The sequence below is a fragment of the Lutjanus erythropterus genome, chromosome 24 (genome assembly GCF_056507025.1).
Source record: "Lutjanus erythropterus isolate fLutEry1 chromosome 24, fLutEry1.hap2, whole genome shotgun sequence".
NCBI classification, from domain to species: Eukaryota; Metazoa; Chordata; class Actinopteri; order Lutjaniformes; family Lutjanidae; genus Lutjanus; species Lutjanus erythropterus.
In genome coordinates this window covers 18,725,001-18,744,723 of record NC_139340.1, presented here as the reverse complement: position 1 = coordinate 18,744,723, position 19,723 = coordinate 18,725,001, and the positions used below count along the sequence as shown (strand labels likewise).

General features: G+C 43.6%; 1 protein-coding gene across 1 annotated transcript in view; it reads left to right on the top strand.

Annotated features, from left to right (window-relative positions):
* The window catches only part of LOC146304994 (BCL-6 corepressor-like), a 34,305-nt gene extending 16,652 nt beyond the window's left edge, over positions 1-17,653 (top strand). Inside the window, exons 4-13 of the mRNA XM_084714024.1 lie at positions 1,525-1,801; positions 3,626-4,081; positions 4,321-4,548; positions 7,257-7,600; positions 10,303-10,461; positions 11,705-11,871; positions 12,342-12,487; positions 13,681-13,758; positions 14,157-14,340; positions 15,695-17,653. Of these exons, the coding sequence (XP_084570150.1) occupies positions 1,525-1,801; positions 3,626-4,081; positions 4,321-4,548; positions 7,257-7,600; positions 10,303-10,461; positions 11,705-11,871; positions 12,342-12,487; positions 13,681-13,758; positions 14,157-14,340; positions 15,695-17,240 (3,585 nt within the window). The 3' untranslated portion in view covers positions 17,241-17,653. The remainder of the gene's footprint in view (positions 1-1,524; positions 1,802-3,625; positions 4,082-4,320; positions 4,549-7,256; positions 7,601-10,302; positions 10,462-11,704; positions 11,872-12,341; positions 12,488-13,680; positions 13,759-14,156; positions 14,341-15,694) is intronic.
* The last annotated feature ends 2,070 nt before the right edge of the window (positions 17,654-19,723 follow it).

Here is a 19,723-nt window from a genome sequence, read left to right as displayed (position 1 = left end):
AAGCTTTAAAGACATCTGATTTTATGGAAAATATTATGGCACACATTACTAGATAAAGTCCTTACTACCCGTTATGTATTGTGCACTCCCTGTACTTAAATGTTGTTTTGTGTATGAGTGATGTCATGTTGCTTGTATAATGTCATGTCTGCTTGTATAATGTCATGTCTGCTTGTATAATGTCATGTCTCCTTGGATGTTTTCAACATGACAATAAAGTTTGCTTTGGAAAAAAAAAAAAAAAAAAAAAAAAAAAAAAAAACGCTGCGAAGTTTACGTAACGCGTCCGCTCTGCGCAGCCGCAGAAAACATGGCGGTGCAAGATGGCGGCCTCCGTAAAAGGCAACCCGACAGTACGTAACTATAAATGTCTATTTCTAAGGTAACACAAACATAAAGATTGTGAGTATAAGTTGATTGATAATAATAAATAGCATACTTATGTATAATATATTCCATTTACGTCAATAAATTCCTGTAATTATTACACACTGGTCCTTTAAATCTGAAGTTTCAGCACAGAGAGAAGATGAAGTGAAAGTGCTGAAAGGAGTCGTCACAGGATGAAAAATGTTTAGCAAGATGCAACAAGATGAAAAATGTCATAAAAAACATAACAAGATAAAAAAAAAAGACATAATAAGCCGACATTTCGAGTAAGTAAGTAAAGATGTAAGAAGCTGAAACACAGAGACGAAGACTCTGAGGTTCAGTTGTACAGAAAGTCAGTAAAAACTTTTGACTTTTATACTTTTAGGACATTTCACAGCGTGTACTTTTTCACTTTTACTGCAGTAAACAAGTTACTTTTACTTTGTCCAGAATTCGTCCCAGCGGCACCTGTTCACAGATTTTTTGGAGCAGCTTCATATTTTCTGTCAGTCCGCGTCTTCAGACGGCAGCAGCGAGTTTTATTTCGGTCTCAGAGCAGCAGAGTCCAGGATCTCAGAGCTGTGAAGGTGGTGTGGACCAAACACCGGCTCTGTTTAAAGGAACAGTCCCACAAATATCAAACAAAGGCAACAAACTACTTTTACAGTTCATTTTCAACCATAATGATAACTGAGCTTCTTAACTTTGTGAATTTGCCGCTTTTCTTGTCTTTGTCATATATTATAGGAAATGAAGTTTCTTTGGGTTTTGGACTGTTTGTTGGACAAAAGAAGACATCTGAAGACGTCACTTTGGGCTCTGGGAAACCGTGACGAACATTTTTCACATTTTTTGACGTTTTATCGACAAATTGTGGGAATTATCAAGAGAAACATGTTTAAATGAAGACCTCGCTTTGTTAAAAAAGTTTTTAAAGAAACCAAGAAATATCATAAAAAAATAAAAAACACATTTTATCTTAATTTCCCCAAAAATTCATCAAAACTAAACGTGTTGGTTAAAGTGTTGAAAACAGAAATAAAAGTCTGAGTTGAGCCCTGAAAGAAATCCTGAAGAGGTTTCAGTTTCAGTGGAAATGTTTTGTTCTCACTGAAGTTGTTGCATTTATCCTTTTTTGATTTTCTCCCTCAGCGTGCCATGCTGCGCTTCTCTGAGCTGGAGCTGAAGGAGAAAGAGGGAGGAAGAGGAGAAGAAGAAGGAGACGGAGACGGAGAAGGGATGACGGCGGCGGCGGCAGCAGGGGAGACGGAGCTGGCAGACGGCCAGCAGGGAGAGGGAGGGAGGGAAGAAGAAGAAGAGGACGAGGAGGAAGAGGAGGAGGAGGAGGAGGGGAGGACGAAGAAACAGGGAGGAGGAGGAGGAGGAGGAGGAAGAAGTCCCTCTGCAGCCTCCGCAGAGGCACCGAGAGGTAAGAGGATTTCCGGAGAGCTCTGCAGGATGACGTGCACACACACACACACACACACACACACACACACACACACACACACACACACACACACACACACACACACACGCACACACACACACATCACTAAAACACACACTTGTTTTTTTGGGGGGGTGATCTCACTCGCTTGAAGTCGTTTGCTTTCTTTGTCTCTTTCCTTTTTCATGTGGGGTGTGTGTGTGTGTGTGTGTGTGTGTGTGCGTGTGTGCGTGTGTGTGTGTGTGTGTGTGCGTGCGTCTCAGTCACACACACACACACATTTGAACTCTTGGTGCACCTCGCTCGCTTTGAGCCGAGCTGCCCTCATTTTCTCGAGGAAGTCAAGTGTGCACCTTCAGACACACACACACACACACACACACACACACACACACACACACACACACACACACACACACACACACACATTTACACACCTGAAACACAACCGTTATCTTTCAGCTCTGTAGTTGTAAGTTTTTGGTGTAAAATGATTATGATAAAATGAGGAGCTGAAGTACGGAAGCTCATTAGTGTCAAAAAAGACGATAATTAAAATGTGATTTAAAGACTGAGGGAATCTTTTTCTTGGTCTCATGAGATGAATATAACTCATGATGTACAGCCTCTAAGTGTTTGAGTAAAACTTTTTCCCTCGTCTAGTCGAGTGTAAGAAAAAAACAAATAAAAATCACCTGTAGAGTCTCATCATTGATTAATCTGTCAGTTATCGTGTTGATCAGTCAGTCCACAGCAGTTCACACAAATTCATCCAATCCCTGTGAATTCTGCAACTTTTCCACAAACTTGACTGATCATCGTAGCGTCCAGCGAGTTCCACCAATCACAGCAAACGTCGCACATGAACGTCTCAGCGAGTGTTTTGTTTTATTATTCTCTGTTTTTGCATTTATAGATTTATATATTGATTTAACATAAAATAAGTCTGTTTGTTTATAACGTAATTAAAAAAGTTAAATGTCATAAATTAAAGACAAAGGAGCAGAAAATGGAGGAAAGAAGAGGCTCAAGAGCACGTCAGCAGCCGCTGCTCGCTGCTGTCCTGCACTTTTCACTTCACACACCCAGACAACCACGTTGTCATGACGATTGCCTTTGATGACCCGTTGCCATGGCGCATAATGTGTCCGGGAGCCACGGGACGCGCCGTGAGTCAGACGATGAGGACAGAGAGAGAGAGGGAGAGTCGGAGAAGACGGGAGGACGGAGAAAAAAAAAAACGAGTGCGACACATAAAAGAAAGGAAACGTGAGAGAGACAGAAGAGGACGACTGTGTTTGATCTGCTCCGAGTCAGTGTTTAAAAATCAGTTTCCTTTAATGAGACGTGTGTGTGTGTGTGTGTGTGTGTGTGTGTGTGTGTGTGTGTGTGTGTTAAAGGTCAGAGGTCACAGGAAACACACAGAACAACCAGCCTGTGGTTTGAATCCCAGACAGTCTGAGCTGAAGCTCGACGTCCGAACACAAAAACATTTTAAAGATGATTAATTATTCATGTTTTCTTCAAGGACTAATTATACAAGAAAAATATGTGATTATTTAAACTGTCTCATATGGTTTTATTGTTATTCTATGACGCTGTGTCCCTTTGTCCCACAAAGGACGTGGTTTAAAATGTGTATTTAGCAAATCTTAAAATGAACATGCAGCTCTAAAGATGAACGCAGTGAGGTCATAGTGTTACAGATCTGATACACAGCAGAGTGTCGTCTGCATGCCGTCATCATCAGTCTGAAGAAAAAAGCTCACTGACCGTTTGTTTTGTTTGTCCTTGTTTCTGTAGGTTTCCATCCGTCCTGTCCTCACGGCCGCCCCCCCGTCCCGCCGCTGTGCCGCCACTCCGACAACCTCCCTGTACTCCGCGAGAAAGATGACGGTTCAGTGGAGGAGCAGAAGAAGAACGAAGAAGACGGAGGTCTGCAGGAGGACAAGAAGAAAGAGGAGAGGAGTTTTGTCCCACAACAACAACAACAACAACAACAACAACAACAACAACAACAGCGGTTTCTGTCCACAGCCAGAGGCCTGTTTCAGGGAAACACCTCCACGCCGGGACTCGGCGGTTCAAATCCCGGCATGGCGATAAACCGGAGGCGTATCTTTAGCCTGGAGCCTTTCCACCAGAGCAGCATCATCAGCAGCCGGCAGAAGAGAGGGAGGGAGGAGGACAGAGAGGAGGACAGGGAGGAGGAGGAGGACAGGACAGGAAACACCAACAAGAAAATCAAATTAAGCAACGGTTAGAGTTCTCCTGCGTTCTCCTTCACCTTCAAACCTCCTCACTGAGGTTCTTGAGTCTGCAGTTCTTATAAGTCTTTTATGTTTTAGATAACACACAGCTGATTATCTGTTCTGCCTGATGACGATTTATTGACAGTAATTATTTATTTATTATGTTTTCCTCAGATATTTTTCCTGACCTTTGATTGGTCGTTGTTTCATCCCTCCTGATTGCTCATTGGTTGTTTTCCATCACAGACTCGACCCTGGAGGACGTGAAGAAGCTGAAGGTTTGCATCGAGCTGAATGGCCTCCGCCTTAACAAGCCCCGCCTCCCCGGGGAGCTCAGCCAATGGCTGCCCTCCGGCCAGAGGTCGGCAGAGGTCGACAGGAAGTTCAGGATGGACATCCCAGCCGTCAGGGGGAGGTCAGAGGTCAACGGAGGCTGGTGTGACCGTGCGTTTGTGAGGAGGGACGACTCAAGAGGTAAAGACATCGTCTGTTTTTATGTCTTTATTTTGTTTGATCTTACTTTGCTTTATTATTACATTATTTGTTGCCAAAAAAAGGAAAAACAACAAAATTTAACAAAATATAAACAATACTAAATAATAAAAATGAAAAAAAGACTAATTTATTTATTTGTGAACAAACATGAACTGATCTTAACTTGAAATTTAAAAACAAACACCACAGTGAATAAAATAAAAGGCTACAAATAAATACAAATAATAAATGAAATGTATAAAATGAGTAATTTATACACAAAATAAATATTGTTGCGCTTGTCTTGTTGCCATTTTGTCTGTTTTGTGTCGTTACGTCTTTGTTACGTTGTTGTCGGCTTGTTTCCTCTCTGACCTCGTTTTTAATGACCGTCTTGTTTCTTCGTCTTTCTTGTTTCGTCCAGTTACGTCTATTTTGTCTCATTAATCATTTTCTACATATCATGTCTTGATATATTTTTAAAAACATAAAAAAAATATGTATACAATAATAAACAAATAAATGATGGATGGATGAAAATATGATAAACATGTTATACTTTGATATGTTGTTATTTCTGTTTATTTGTCCACATTTATTTTCTTATTCTTTCACAGATTTTTACTTTTTTTTTACTCCATAACAATCTCATAACTCCATTATTATTATTATTATTATTGTTGTTATTATTATTATTATTATTATGAATACATATTGACAGTACAGCTACTTTAGAGTTAAACCAGGACTAAAACATGTCAGGACACTCTGAGGTAAATAAAATCAGACAATTAAAATAATTTAAAAAAAATAAAAGTTTTTTCTTCTTTAGGGTCAGTGAAGCTTTTATTGTGAAGGCAGCAGCTGTGAGTTCATAAAGAGTTTCTGCTGCTGATGAAATCTTTCTGCTGTCATCAGTTCTCCTCCTCTCTGTTTCCTCCTCCTCCTCCTCTTCCTCTCATCTCTTTTCTTCCTCTGTGATCGTTAGAGATCACAAGTGGAAGAACGCCGACGTTGAGTGTGTGTGTGTGTTTTCTGACGTTTATGCGTGTGTGTATGAACCCGTGGCGTGCTAATAGCTGTCTAACATCTCCCAGATGGAGCTGTCTCACACACACACACACACACACAGTAATGCATAGGGAATGTGTTTGCAGCCTCCTCCTCTTCCTCTTCTTCCTCTTCTTGAATGCTAAACACCTCTGAATGAATAAATCCAAGAGGTATCGTCTCTGTCGGCTCTACATCTGATTTACAAACTATTATATCCTGATCATATTTTTGTTCTACACACAAACCAACCAAACTCCATTCACAAAATCAGTGATTTTATCTCACAGAACACAGGAGTTGTTGGTCTCCTGCTGCCTCCATCTGTTAGTGTGTTTGTGTTAATGTGAGACTTTGGTGAAATTGAACTAAACTTTTAAAACACCAAAGTCTCACATTAACACAAACACACAATGATGCAAAATAACAATAATCAATAATTCAAACTAAAGTAATGAGTCTGTTTATAAAACATGAGGAGGAGAAATTCAGATATTTGAGTTCAGATGTAGAAAAATAAAAACTCAAGTAAAGATACAGATACTTCAGTACTGAAGTATTTGTACTTAGTTACTTCCCACCTCTGTTAAGTAGCTTCACACACACACCTTCATTATGCTGTAGATGTGTGTGTAGGTGGACAAAACATCTGTGTGTGTGTGTGTGTGTGTGTGTGTGTGTGTGTGTGTGTGCGCACGCGTGTCCAGGCTTATAAATAATTCAACAGATGGAAGTGGCGTGACTCCCTGAAACAACCTCTGGCTGTGTGTTTTTGTGTGTGTGTGTGTGTGTGTGTGTGTGTGTGTGTGCGCACATGCACGTCACCACATTTACACATTTTACACACTGGCTTTGTGTGTGTATGTGTGTGTGTTTCCTGCAGGCGTCTGCAATGGAAAACAGAAAACTCTCTCTCCTCTCTCTCTCTCTCTCTCTCCTCCCCTCCCCCACTATCTGCTGCCTCGTTCGCCCGCTGCTCCAGTCGAGCGAGGACGCTGCGTGTCTTTGTGCCTCGCTGTCTCTTCCTGTCTCTTATTATCTGAGTCGTCCCCGCTGAAGGACAGACAGCAGCTCATTTGTTGGCGAGGAGGAAAATCGTGCACGTGCGCGCGCACACACACACACACACACACACACACAGAGGAAGGATGACGAGCTGCATGAGACGTTTAAATCATGAGTTCAGGAGGAGTTTTAAAGATTGGAGCCGGAGCTCACCAGAATCATCGTCAGCTTCATTCAGACTTTACAGAAACTAAATAAAACTCAATAAAAAACGTCTTGATTCGTCTTTCCACTGTCCAACGATCACCAGCTCTGATTGGTCCAAATAAATCCTTCACTGACGGCGTAAAGCAGCGTGCAGCGTGCAGCGTGCAGCGCAGGTGATGCAGGACAGCTGGAGAGTGAAGCGCTGCAGTGCGCTGATTTTATAACTGAACTACAAACACTTTGACTTCATGCGGCCAAATATGAGTCAACTGAAAACACGTGATAGAGGAGGAAGGTCCAGAAATGTTACAAATACTTATGTTTCAAAATTAAAATGTAACTCCTCAGTATCTACAACATTTAATTAAAACTTTAAATTTGAGTCATGAATACCAAGTCAGCGGCTACTTACTTCTGCCTAACTGTTTTGATGTGTTTTCTTTCAGTTTTCCATGTGGCCCCGCCCTCCTCTCACACCCATCACCCCCGGCAACCCTTCAGCTCCGCCCCCCGGCAACCCTCTCCTGGATCCTTCACCTCCCTCGCCTCCTCCCGCCTCCAGGACAAGCATCAGAAACTGAGAGAGAGCCACAGGGTGTCCACTTTCCTCCCTTCCTTACCTCCTCTTCCTTCTGCCTCCTCCTCCTCACAAGACCATCGCTTCCATTGCCATGACGACGACGTCAACAAGCCGAAGGGCAAGCGTCCCTGCAAGACAAAGCATACGGGAGGAGACACGGTGAGAGACGAAGACGGGGGAGGAACTGATGATGAGGAAAACAGTGGAAAGGTGAGTGAGGAGCGCTCGTTTTTCATTGGTTAGTGAGGAGCACTTGTTTTTCATTGGTTAGTGACTGAGGAGCGCTCGTTTTTCATTGGTTAGTGACTGAAGAGCGCTCGTTTTTCATTGGTTAGTGACTGAAGAGCGCTCGTTTTTCATTGGTTAGTGACTGAAGAGCGCTCGTTTTTCATTGGTTAGTGACTGAGGAGCGCTCGTTTTTCATTGGTTAGTGACTGAGGAGCGCTCCTTTTTTTCTTGTTCAGAAGACTGAAGCATCAGAGAAAAATCCACAACAAAACATTAAAAAAATTCTAAAACATTGAGACCTGGGACAAGTTCTGGTAAAAATGCCCACGAGACCGACGAGTCCGAGTCACCGATCCTTCAGACATGATGACACGAGTCCATGATTTGACAACGAACCAAGGAAGAACTTCTTCTTCTGTCTTTTAATTTTTGCACACATCTTCACCTCACAGAGAAACTGACAGCACGAGATGAATGAAGATTCTGGTTTTCGGTGAAATGATGATGATGAAACAGTTAAAACCATCGGTTCTCCTGTTTTTCTTCCTCTGTTTTTCCTCCCTTTTTTCTCTCTTCCCTCGCTGTTAATCGTTGCAATTATCGTCCTGATTGGAGCTCGCTGGGAAAACTCAGCAGGGACGATGTGTGTGTGTGTGTGTGTGTGTGTGTGTGTGTGTGTAATTCAATTCACTGCAGATTAAAGTGAAGGAGAGAGTGAGCAAGGGAAGGAGGGAGGGATGTAGTGATTGAAGGTTATAGAGGAAGAATAATATTCTCCACATGTACTGTGTGTGTTTTGGTGTGTGTGTGTGTGTGTGTGTGTGTGTGTGTGTGTGTGTGTGTGTGTGTTTTGGTGTGTGAGTGTGTGTGTGTGTGTGTGTGTGTGTGTGTTTTGGTGTGTGTGTGTGTGTGTGTGTGTGTGTGTGTGTGTGTGTGTGTGTGTGTGTGTTTTGGTGTGTGAGTGTGTGTGTGTGTGTGTGTGTGTGTGTGTGTGTGTGTGTGTGTTTTGGTGTGTGAGTGTGTGTGTGTGTGTGTGTGTGTGTGTTTTGGTGTGTGTGTGTGTGTGTGTGTGTGTGTGTGTGTGTGTGTGTGTGTGTGTGTTTTGGTGTGTGAGTGTGTGTGTGTGTGTGTGTGTGTGTGTTTTGGTGTGTGAGTGTGTGTGTGTGGCGGCGGCGACTTGTGCCGTTTTGACAGCTGCTGCACCGGAGATTTCCTCAGGGCAGCGAGGACGCACACACACTAAAACACACACACACACACACACACACACACACACACACACACACTGTCTCTCTCACGCTCTCTCTCTCTTTCACTTGGCTCTCGCTCAACCCTCCTCCTCCTTGTTTGAGTCTGCTGTGCTAGAAAACACACACACACACACACACACACACACACACACACACCTCCAGGGCAAAGCTCGCATCCTGTTTGTCGATGCGTGGCGGCGAGCGGCTTCGTTTGACAGACGCCTGCGCACACACATTACACACACAAACACATTAACACGCACACGCTGTCTGGCTGCTAAGCAGCGGAGACTGTTGCCGTGGCGTCAGCAGCTCTGTGATGCAGCTTTTCATCCGTCTCTACCTGCCTCCGATTATCCTCGTTTAGAAAATTCAGATTTTAGCTTCAATCGAGAAAAATATGAAACAAAAACAATGAACCCACAAGTACTCTTAATTTAAAATAAAGATAGAAATCAAATGTTAATTAGATAATATTACTGTTAAATACAAACATTTATCTTTTAAACTTTGAAGGGGAGCTATAAATAATAGATAAGATAAAACTTTATTTATTCTGAAGGAAACTGTTGTAACAAATAATCAATATAAAATATCAGTGAAGATAAAAGTATCCAAAATACACACAATGCTGAAAAATATAATTACAACAAAACATTTTTTAGAAAATGAAAGTAAATGAAGGGATTGTGTCCTCTGTTACTGAAGTAAGCTGTTAATATAAACTCAACACTTCCTGTATGTATTTCACATTAAAAGCCTTCCGATGTTTGAATGGGAGCAAAATCAGAAAATTATTTTCACTATTTGTACAATTACAATAAGCAAAAATAAAGTAAAAGAAGGTCTAAAGCAGAGCTCTGTGGAACTCCAGACAAGAAAAGTAAAGTTATTGATCCTGACAGAAATGATTCTTTCACGTTAGAATCCAGTCTGATGAGAGGGGCGAGCGAGGCATACAGACAATGAAGAGAGCGAGAGGGAGTCCTTATTTGTTTCGTCCCTTTTTTACTTTAGAACTATTCTTCCTCCCATCCTCCCCTCCATCTCCTCCTCCTGAGCTTTCTGTCATCAGCCTCTGGCTCCAAACACACACACACATACACACACACACACACACACACACACACACACACACACACACACACACACACACACACACACACACAAAATACAAAATCAGAGTCGTGGGAGCAGAGGTGGTGACAGTGCTATTTTCAACCGAGCCTGGAAAACTAGGGCTTTGAGTGTGTGTGTGTGTGAACATGTGACAGTGATGGATGTAGAAAGAGAGCGAGCGCCTGTGTGTGTGTGTGTGTGTGTTTAATTGCTTTGTGGGTAATAAAACCAATCCTCGAGCACATGCTAATCACTTTAAATGTCTCTCTCTCTCTCTCTCTCTCTCTTTCTCAACACACACACACACACACACAGATCTCTCCGTGTGACCCATCTCGCTCGCCCAGCCGTCGACCTCCCTCTCCGCAGCACTCACACCCCGCCCGTCCCGTCCCTCCTGAGGTTCGCCGGCTCATTGTGAACAAAAACGCCGGAGAGACGCTGCTGCAGCGCGCCGCCCGCCTGGGATACGAGGTAACGAGAAACAAACGCACACAGGCGTATGGACAGGTGGAGCGGGCGGAGTTTTGCTGATTTTATTAAGTTTCATTTGATGTCAGTGTGTGAACATTTGACGTAACTGATTGAATTTTAGAAAATCAGTTTTGTACATTGTACGTCGGTTGCATTGCATATTTTTTGCACAATAACACTATTATTAATTTTTTGAATGTGACTCTTTACCAGTTGACCATGAGTGTGTTCTCGAGCATTAGCTAAAAATGTCTGCTGAATAAAACCAAGTGTCCTGGTCAAGAGTTTTTAAGATTTTGGTTTTATCCTCAAGAGAAAACTCGTTTTACCTTCAGAATAAACCTCATTAGAATAAAACTCGTTTTACCTTTAGAATAAACCTCATTAGAATAAACCTCGTTTTACCTTTAGAATAAACCTCATTAGAATAAACCTCGTTTTACCTTTAGAATAAACCTCATTAGAATAAACCTCGTTTTACCTTTAGAATAAACCTCATTAGAATAAAACTCGTTTTACCTTCAGAATAAACCTCATTAGAATAAAACTCGTTTTACCTTTAGAAGAGACGAGGACAAACTCACTAACAGCAGGAATCATCGGCTGCACTTGAACCTGTGGCACTAAAGTTACAGCACCACACAGATTGAAATTCAGTCGATGTTTGGAAATCATGTGGAGACAGAAAACTGTGTGTGTGTGTGTGTGTGTGTGTGTGTGTGTGTGTGTGTGTGTGTGCAGGCATTAGTTGAACACACACACACAGTCTGAATATTTCATGTGCCGTGCGACAGCTCTTGTCAGACCTCACAAGTGTCACCCTGCCTCTCTCTCTCTCTCCCTCTCTCACTCTCTCTCTCTTGTTGAGGTGCAGTGGTGAAGCTAACGAGCTCAGTTTGCAAATGAAGCCGTCATCCATCACCACACACACACACACACACACACACGCACACGTTTTTTTCATTTGAGGAGAGCAGAAGAAGAGGGTGAGGGAGGCCGTCGTCTCTTCTTCTTGTTCTCTTAAGGTGGAACTGTTCTTTTACCGATGATGTGTGATTGGCTTGTTTTGTCACATGCCTTTAATCAATAATCAATAAAAGTCAATAATCTGATCATTTAGCTGTAGTCAGCGTCCTCGTTAACTGTAGGATGATGGACTTCCCTCTGACACGTTTGGTCTGAAACCTTCGAGCGTCCGGAGGCTCTGCTCTCATTGGCTGTTCACATGTCTCCTCGTGTCCAGGAGGTGGTGCTGTACTGTCTGGAGCGGCGGATCTGTGACGTCAACCACCGAGACAACGCCGGGTACTGCGCCCTGCACGAGGCCTGCGCCCGCGGCTGGCTGGGGATCGTACGCCACCTGGTGGAGCACGGAGCCGACGTCAACTGCAGCGCTCAGGATGGAACCAGGTACGAGTCGTCGCAGGTTTTACGAGTCGTCGCAGGTTTTACGAGTCGTCGCAGGTTTTACGAGCCGTCGCAGGTTTTACGAGTCGTCGCTGGTCTTTTAAACAGCAAAATTAATAAAATATCATACATGTTTTATGTTTTTTTTATTATAATATATTAACTTAGCATTAGTCAAAAAATTCCATGGCCACCACAAAAGCCTACAAACACATCACAACCTTTGAACTCTGAGATCTCAGAAGAACGACACATTTGAACGCAGCACAATGTGCTGTTACACAGTTTCTCATGTGATGTGTTCAAATGTCTGGTTTTGTTTGACCAACAGTCCAGAAATCAAGAAGATTCAGTTTACTGTAAAAACTTTTTCCTTCATCATTTTTTAACAAAACGATTAATTCATCATCAGAATTATTGATTTTAACCAGATAACAGAGCAGCAGGATGAATGTGTCTGTTCCCTGTTTCAGGCCGCTGCACGACGCCGTGGAGAACGACCACGTGGAGGTGGTGCGTTTCCTGCTGGCCTGTGGCGCCGACCCCACCCTCACCTCCTACTCTGGACGAGGACCAATCAACATGACCCACAGCGCTGCCATGGAAACCTTTCTGGAGGGTAGGAGGGGAGGGAGCGGGTGGAAAATGCTGATCGTAACACACACACACACACACACACACACACACACACACACACACACACACACAAAGTGAAGGTGCCAGTAAAAAGATGATTTTGTTAATGATGGATCAGGTTTCCTGACCAGAAGTTAAAGTTTAAGAAATCAGTTCCACGACGTACGAGTCAAGAACCAGATGTGTTTAGGAGCAGCAGCTGGAGTCCAACAGTTTCTCCAGACGGCTGACAGGAAGTCGTTAAAGCTCAGCGGGTTTCACGCAAACAAAGATCGAAATGTTACGACGTTTATTTTCTAAATATTATTACATTATTATCTAAATATTGTGATTTTATTCCTGTAATGTTGCGACGTTAGCTAAATACTGACTTTATTTTCTAAATATTATAATTCATTCTTGTGATATTATGACTTCATTTTTTTTAAATATTATGACTTGATTCTCTAAATCTTTGAGTTTTATTCTCTAGAACAAGTAGAAAACAGATAAATAAATAAAACAGGAAAAGAAAAAGCAAAGAGAACGAAACAAATTTGGTAGAGAGATGAGAAGAAAATAGACGAAAGGAAAATGTGTTTCTGTGTGCGTGTGTGTGTGTGTGTGTGTGTGTGTGTGTGTGTGTGTGATTACCATTCCCTGCCTGTATTTGTTCTCTCTCTCTCTCTCTCTCTCTCTCTCTCTCTCTCTCTCTCTCTCTCCAGAGGGGTTTAATGAGGCTTGGCTGTTGAATCCCAGAACAGCTTACTGCCACACACACACACACACACACACACACACACACACAGACACACACACACACAGAAACACACACACACACACACACACACACACACACACAGAAACACACACACACTCCTGCCAGCATCCGTCTACTCAGCGCCAAGCGCCGCGGCGACAAGCCGGCACCGTCTGAGCACAAACACTCATCTTCTTCTTCCCGTCTTTCACTGCACGCACGTGTCTGTCTGTGTGTGTGTGTGTGTGTGTGTGTGTGTGTGTGTGTGTGTTTCTGTGTGTGTGTGTGTGTGTGTGTGTGTGTGTGTGTGTGCGTCTGTGTGTGCGTTTGTGTGGCTCTATTGTTTTCATCTCGCTGCCTTCATCCTCTCTGATTGGTCGGCTCTTTGATCGACCACAAAAGCCACTAACTCTCCGTCTCTCTCTCCCTCTCTGCAGACTATCTCTCCGACCTCCAGGGAAGGTCGGAGGGCGATCCAGGAATCTACTGGGAGTTTTACGGCAGCTCAGTGTGCGGTTAGTTTACACACAAACACACACGCCCGTCACAGGAGAGAGAGACAGGCGGGATCCCAGACGATCAATCATTTAAGATTAAAGGAGACGTGGACGATCTGCAGCGACAAAAAGAAAGATGGTCCTGAACAAACGAGGGTCAAACTTGGAAAACAGAAGTTTTGTTTAAAGGAATTTTGGTCTAAAACGTTCAAAGTGAACTAAAATTATTAGTCAGACGTGAAGAAATAACTCGTCCTGTTTCATACACTTTGTACCTGGTTTAGTTGCCCGGTCAGTCGGCTCTGGTTCTGGTTCCCACGCCTGATGAGCTCCTGTGTTAGACCCTCTGAACGCACTACAGTCATTTCACTGGTTCAAGAATGTCATCCTGTTTCTGATATTTTGTGTTTTTACAGAGTCGTCCAGCGACGGAGGCGGGTATAACATTCTTGCTGACCCACCGGGGCCGGAGGAGGAGGAGGAGGATGAGGAAGAGGACGAGGATGAGGAGCAGCGTGCCAGGAGAGAGGTGTTTGAGTTTGAGCTGTCCGACCGGCCGCTGCTGCCCTGCTACAACATCCAGGTGTCGCTGTCGCAGGGGTGAGTCCACCTGAACCAACAACACGCTGAGGGAACCTTTAGGTCCATCACAAGTTCTTCCTGGGACTGTGGGTGGAAAAACAGCTTTAAAGGAAGCAGACCAAAAGAAGAGGAGCTAACAAAGACCACACCCACACACACACACACACACACACACACACACACACACACACACACACACACACACTTTGTCTTTTCTTATTCACACTCTTTTTTTTTCTTTCACACTCACACATTCTTTCTCAGTGTTGTTCTAACACATCTCCCTTTTTTTCGCACACTCACACACACTCTCTCTCTCTCACACACACACACACACACACACACACACACACACACACACAGTCCAATTAAGGTGGTGGAAAGCCAGCTTAGAAAAGAAAGAAGGGGATAGCGGAGGAGGGAGAGAGCGAATGAAGGGTAGTGTGAGCGAAAAAAGAAAAAAAAGGATCCTCAGAGGAGGAGATGGAGAAAAAGAGAGAGAGATAAAGGCAGGACAGACGGAGAGGTCGTTAACGAGGATTGCATCGCCGTGGCGACGCGGCTAATTGGCTTCCACTTCGTCTTCCTCCCCTGTCGCTTTTCTCCTCCTCTCTCTTTCTCCTCTTTGCTCTCGCTCATTTTTTTTCCCTCTCGTGTCTGATGTAGTATTAATGGCTCCTCCTGGGTACAAGGCCACCGGGTACTGACACACACACACACACACACACACACACACACACACACACACACACACACACACACACACACACACACACTTCATTGGGTTGTTTAACATTCCAGCAGCAACCGGCTTTAAAGCAACATGTGGCCTTGTCCGTTGCTCTGTGTGTGTGTGTGTGTGTGTGTGTGTGTGTGTGTGTGTGTGTGTGTGTGTGTGTGTTAAGCATTCCTTTGCCCTTGACGTACACACACACATGCACACACACACACACATTGACAGACATTGTGAATCAATAACAGCTCCATTGATGTTCAGGCTGTCTTCAGCTGCAACAGCAGAATATATAGAAGACAAACTGTCTCTCCTTCTGTCCTCTGTGACATTTATGGGAGACAACTTTTAAATTTGCCTTAACTGAATATTTAATCTATAATCAAAACCTCTCCTGGTTTGCCCTCAGAGGCATCTGACAGTTATTTGTCTAAAATTGAAACCCAGATGTGAACAATCTGTCCAAGATATTTATAATTTTTATTTTAAATTTTAACCAAACGAGAGACACCTTCTACTTCAGAGAATATTTCAGAGACAAGACAAAGACTTAGGTCTTGGTCATGTTTTGGTCTAAACTTCTCAAAGTAAAAACTCAAACTTGTTTTTTTCCTTCCTCCTCCTTTCTCTCTCCTCCAGGCCCAGAAACTGGCTCCTCCTCGCTGACGTTCTGGGTCGACTTCGGATGACATCTCGGTCTTTCCGGCGCCTCTTCCCACAGCTCAACGTGCAGTCCATCCCTGAGGATGAGTTCTACCGGCAGGCGTCCCTGTCGCAGCTCCTAACAGGTCCTGATGAGCAGGAGCTGGCCTCCTTCAGGCCGGACGTCAAAGACCCTCTGGAGCTGGTGGAGGCCACCCCCGAGCTGGCCGGCATGCTCGGCTCTTCCCTGGAGTTTGTGGACACTCGTTGGGACTCTCTGGAAACTTCGCCGCCTCCAACGCCACCCCCACCACCCTCACCAAGACCACCGCAAAGACTGTCAATGAGATCGCCACACCGTATTCAACCATTATTACCACCACAGCGACAAGGGGCGACAGAAGTGGGCGCTAAAGTGGACAATGTGTTGCAACACAGGTGTGGAGAGTCTGGACAATTTCAAGGACTTAAAAATCTGGGATATTGTCCTCCAGCAGTTAAAATGGAAACCAAAGTGGATACGAGCGTGTGGGAACCACAACAGCTACGAAGTAAAAACGCTGGGGCTCCAGTTCCTGCACAGCCAAATGTGACTATGAAGGCTAACAAGTGGGAACCTCAAAGACAACAAAGTAAGACTATGGGGACTGCTAATTCTGCTAATTCTGCTAATTCTGACTCCAAAATTGATTCTAGCATCTGGGAACCACAGAGACAACAAAAGATGAATCTTCCAGTTGCTAATTATGCTAATCCAGACTCTAAAACTGACTTGAGCATGTGGGAACCACACAGACAACGTAGTAAAGATACAGGGAATGCTAATTCTGCTAATCTGGTCTCTAAAAAGGACTCTGGCATGTGGGATACACAAAGACAACAGAGTAAGAATAATTGGATTCCTAATCCTGCTAATCTGGAGACTAAAGTGTGGGAACAACAACATCAAGGACATAAATCCATGAGGAACATGTCTGTCAAGTCTGACGTAGCAGTTGGTGCTAGCATGTGGGAACCACAGCGACTACGCAGCAGGAGCACTGTGAATTCGGACACCAAAGAGGACCCTGCCCCGTCAGAACCACAGCGAATACCAACTAAGAACACTGCTAATCTAGCAAACTCAGTGGATGCTAACACGTGGAAACGTCAAAATCAAGGGAGTAAGACCAGCAGGGTTTTGGACTCCACAAACCCAGGAGCTTCAGGCGAAGGTTGTGTTTGGGAACCACAACGACTGCGAAGTAAGATGGCAGGGATCACCAGCCCTGCGATGCCAAGTGCTACGGTGGATCCCAACACGTGGGAACACCAGGGAATTAAGAGAGTGGGCGGCGCCAACACAGCACCCAAACGAGAGGCTAATTCCTGCGACAACCCAGGCCAAGGAGGGAAGACCATAAAGATGGACACTGCCTGGCAAAGGAACCTGGGCAACGTCAGAGTCCACATCAGGGATCTCGGGATGAAAGTGGGGGGAGGCGTAAAGAAAGAGCAAGGGAAGGGCACTGGGAAGGGTGCCAGAGTTAAAACGAAGTCATGACAACACAAAGTATCGAGGGAAAAGAAATATTCTGACTTTTAAAAAAGTTGACTGACACCAAAATACAGTGTTATATAAAGAAACACTTTTACACAAATGTAAATATTGTAAATGAATAACCATATTTGGACGTTGACGGGACGGTACATCCTCTGTAGAGAGACTGTAACAGTATCGTGTGTGCTATAAGTATACTGTAAATATACGTCTTTTGTATTTATGAGTACAGACATCACTGTTGTTGAATTTGTTCTTTGTAAATGCAGTCTGGTGTAAATACGATGCAGTTCCTGTTGACGTGGTTTGTTGGTTGGGAGGTTGTTTGTTACCTTTGTGTGTAATTTTGTATTCAGCATCCTGTTGGCTTTCGTCACCAAAATATTTATTGTCCAATAAATATAAAGAATAAGAAATATGTCTGATTTCAAGTTCAGTACCTTATTAACTAGAAATTAAGCTAACTGCTTCCTGTCTAGCAGCCTGTTCTCATACTTGTCAGTGTTATACGAAGGTAATGCAGCGAGCTCTGGTCCAATTTATTTACAGTTACTCAGCTGTTAAGCTAAAGTTAGCTAAACAATAGCTTGCTAACTATGCCAACATTAGCCTCACCTCACTGTTCTTTGTCAAACTTCAGATGTTGAATGAAGTTGAGAGTTTTCGCGTCTCCGTCTGTAATTATCGACCTGCACATTTTTCATCCTTCATTTTTCATCGCCTGTTAGCGTTACAAATGTTTATAGCTAACTGGATATTATTAGGTGCCACTTTACATGGTTTAGCATTACAGATGTTTCAGGCTAGCTGTTAGCATGACAAAAGTCATAACATGTTTCTGTGGTGAGACAAACTCCGTTAGACTTTAAGTGTAAATGGACTGAAGAAGTCATGAAATGTAGTTTTTGTTCGACTGTGTGGAAACAGAAACATGAAGCTCTTATTCTGAAAATCTCCAGCAGACCTCCTCTGTCACGTTGGCGGAGATTTCTCCCGATCCTCAGTGAGTTTGTTTTGTTCATCTGCAGATGAATATTTCTCGTTTTGTGAGAGACGAACTTCATCTCTGCAAATTTGACCAGTCATCATAGTTTTCTGCAAGTTCCACCAATCAGAGCAGTTGGAAAGAACCCAGGGTTGGTTGGTTTGTTCAGATTTACCAATTCTGTTTTGACGTACTCCTGTATTCAACAAAGAAGAAGAATACCTTCTGGAGCTCAGACTGAGTCAAAACAGCACAAACTGATAAAATCTAAGAGTTGCACACAGAGCGTTGATAAATGATGCAGATGTGTGATGTTTGTGCGACGGACCGCTGTGATCGTGACTCAGACTGTAAACACTGACGTTAGCACAAGGCTAAAATCAAACTTGTGAACAGCAGCTGCACCCAGAACAAGTAAAACTGTTTTATGGTCCTTTAAGAAGAAGATGTTGGCTGCTGCCTGGGCGTTTGCAGAGGATGCTGGGATACGTGTGTGACTCACTCGCTTCTCGAAAAACTGGGACAAACTATTTTCTCTAATATGAAACAGAGTGAGAGTCCATTCATGCATGCTGGATGATTTCCTCGCTGTCCTCGCTCAGCCCCGTCCTCCCTCTCCGTCGCCCACACCCTTTCATCCTGATGTGTGTGTGTGTTTGTGTGTGTGTTCAGGATGAGTCATTCACACACACACACACACACACACACACACACACACACACACACACACACACACAGCAGGATAAAAGGATGTAGGCGAGCGAAAGGGAAAAGAGACGTCGGCACAAACACCTTTTTCTGCGTTTCCCTCCATCAGAATACTAATAATTCCTCTCAGATTTTCAAAATAAAACAAATGAGCAACAAAGTAAAACTAAAAACCTTCATAATTTTCTCAACTGTTTAAAGAAATAAAATGTTCCATGAAACAAAAGAAAACAGTGACAAAACATTAAAAACTAAAATGTCATCATCATTTAGTCTGATTAACGTCTCAGACAGAAAATATTCACAAGTAAGAAACTGGAACCACAAGATCTTCTGTGTTTTTTACATTAAAATTATCTAAATGAAATTTTGGTGGGTTGGTTGGTTGATGGGTTGGTTGGTTGGTTGGTTGATGGGTTGGTGGGTTGGTTGGTTGGTTGGTTGATGGGTTTGTGGGTTGGTTGGTTGGTTGATGGGTTGGTTAATGGGTGGGTTGGTTGGTTGGTTGGTTGGTTGGTTGATGGGTTGGTTGGTTGGTTGGTTGGTTGGTTGGTTGGTTAATGGGTTGGTGGGTTGGTTGGTTGGTTGGTTGATGGGTTGGTTGGTTGGTTGGTTGGTTGATGGGTTGGTGGGTTGGTTGATGGGTTGGTGGGTTGGTTGGTTGGTTGATGGGTTGGTTAATGGGTGGGTTGGTTGGTTGGTTGGTTAATGGGTTGGTTGGTTGGTTGATGGGTTGGTGGGTCGGTTGGTTGGTTGGTTGGTTGATGGGTTGGTGGGTTGGTTGATGGGTTGG